The sequence below is a fragment of the Pyrus communis genome, chromosome 1, assembly GCF_963583255.1.
Source record: "Pyrus communis chromosome 1, drPyrComm1.1, whole genome shotgun sequence".
Classification (NCBI taxonomy): Eukaryota; Viridiplantae; Streptophyta; class Magnoliopsida; order Rosales; family Rosaceae; genus Pyrus; species Pyrus communis.
The window spans coordinates 8276921-8279177 of NC_084803.1; the positions used below are offsets into that span (position 1 = coordinate 8276921).

General features: G+C 36.3%; 1 protein-coding gene across 1 annotated transcript; it reads right to left on the bottom strand.

Moving 5' to 3' along the window:
- LOC137728484 (probable calcium-binding protein CML44) lies at positions 1 to 726 on the bottom strand. The gene has a single exon (XM_068467262.1). The coding sequence runs from the start codon at positions 700 to 702 to the stop codon at positions 190 to 192; it is 513 nt and encodes a 170-aa protein (XP_068323363.1). The 5' UTR covers positions 703 to 726; the 3' UTR covers positions 1 to 189.
- Between the last annotated feature and the right edge of the window lie 1531 nt (positions 727 to 2257).

Here is a 2257-nt window from a genome sequence, read left to right on the forward strand (position 1 = left end):
ATCTTCAACCTATTGTGTTTCAAATTCAAACCCTTTCACTTCTCAAAATTTAACTTGTAATAAAGTAGTAATATCGCTTGGAAAAAGAAAAAAACAACCATTTGTCATTATAAAGAATTGCTGGGCAGGGGCTGCAAATACTTGCACTTTAAATTTCAAAAAAGTTGTAAATGGGAGCATGGGAATTAATTAAGAAATAGTATTTTGGAACATCATGGTTTTGAATTCCTGAAAGTCGAGCAGGCCGTCCAAGTTGGTGTCGAACACGCGAATCATAGTTCTACAGTCCCGGCTGCTATTCTCCTCCAAAACCCCCAATCGCCTCAGCACGCTCTCAAGCTCCTCGCTGGAAATGAAGCCATCGCCGTTCAAGTCAAACACACCAAATGCCTTCGCAAGGTCCTTCTCATCTTCATCTTCATCTTCCTGACCATCAACACCGACATCCTCACGAATGTCACCGCCTTCATTTTCGCCACCGGCGTCACCTTGCTGCATGGATATGGACTTGTAGAAGAACACGAACTCGTTGATGTCAAGGCTCGGTTTTCCCACGAGGGACTCGAGCTCGTGCAAGCTGAATTGCACGCCGATTCTCTCGATGAGCCAATTGAGCTCCTCGAGACTCACTTGCCCGTCTCCATTCTTGTCGAGATTTTCGAAAATACGGTGCAAGTCGTTGGTGCTTAGAGGACACATCATGTAGATTGTTGTCAAGCAAAAGGACTAGATAAATACAATACGAGTATTGAACTGAATGTTATGAAATATGAGAACCTCTTGGTAATGCCTATGTTTCAAGTCATTATATATATATATAGGTTGGAATATTGGAAGTTCTATCGGTTGTCCTTCACTTGTACGGCTTGTGTTTGTAGAGCAACTTGGCACGAAGTTTCCTCATGAAAGCAACATGCTTATATATATGGTAAGCATATTCCATTACCTGTAGCTTGTCAACTATTCCAACAAGTGGAATTGTATTATGTATGAGTTCTTTTATTTAATCTTCAAAATTGGGCTTCAAGAGGATGTTAGTGCATTTAGGTTAAGATAATGCAAGTTACTTAATGGCATCAAATGCGCAAAAGGTCACTTGTTTGACATCAAGTTCAATGAGAAGTGAACTCGAGACATCCTCAATCAAATGAAGTTTATGCGTGATTACTCGTGTATATACACATTTGATTATTTGAACCAATTGGGATCCTATCCACATTTTTCTTACAAAGAAATGGGTGAAACTCATATCTACCATCTTTTTTATAAAACAAAACATTGGGACATAGAATTCAGGTTAAATCACATGATGAATAGATAATAATTAGGTATTAAACTCGTGGTCCATGAAAATCAATTCTCAAATCAACCATTAATTCATTTTTCAACATACCATTAGAGTCAAACCTACAAGTCAAGGAACATGTCCCAAATCATGGGTAGGGTTGTAGGGACCTTATTCATTTTGTTTTTGGTATGCAAATAGTGACCTTTTGTATTGTTTAATGTTTGTGTTATACTCGTGTATCAGGTTGCTTCACAATATATTATTTTCAAGATTTTTTTTTTCCGGTCAGAATTTGTTCTTTTATTTTTTGAAAATATTAAGGAGATTTTTCTGAAAAATGAGACTTGATGAAGAGGAGACACATGGCTTTTGTGGTAGTTAGAGGTGATTTAAGTAAACCGACTTATGATTTAAGTAATTAAAAACAATTGTTGTAAACTCAAAGATTTAAGAGCAATTTCCTCTTTCTTAATATTGCTTGTATTTGTATAAAATGCAGAAAAAGGACGAATTTTACAGACAACACCAATATATAGGGTTGGCAGAAAAACCTAACGAGGCATGATAATTGAGCTACAATCCATAACCGTCCAAAGAAATATTTGTTTAGAAAACAGAGGACTAAATGCCACCAATTGGTGAGCATTCTAGAAACTCCCAAAATCCACCATTCGTTCTCAATGCGGTTATCACATTGTTACATGATATTATCAACCATCATATTATACTACATACATTTATTTATTGTTATTATATTCTAAATTTATGACATATAAACCATACTACCCACACAATTATAAAACCTGAATCAATAACACAACAAGACGGTGCGACTTTAGACTCAAATATATATTTCCCAAACAACCCAATTAAAACGTTGGGTGACCATCAATTTTCCATTTCCATTTTTAATAACAATGAGAATAAAGGAGGAGAAAAGACAAATTCTAGAACGGCACGAGGGGGAGG

What these genes read in the sequence shown, in the direction of transcription:
- LOC137728484 (XM_068467262.1), bottom strand. Translation starts at nt 702, where the DNA reads ATGATGTGTCCTCTAAGCACCAACGACTTGCACCGTATTTTCGAAAAT.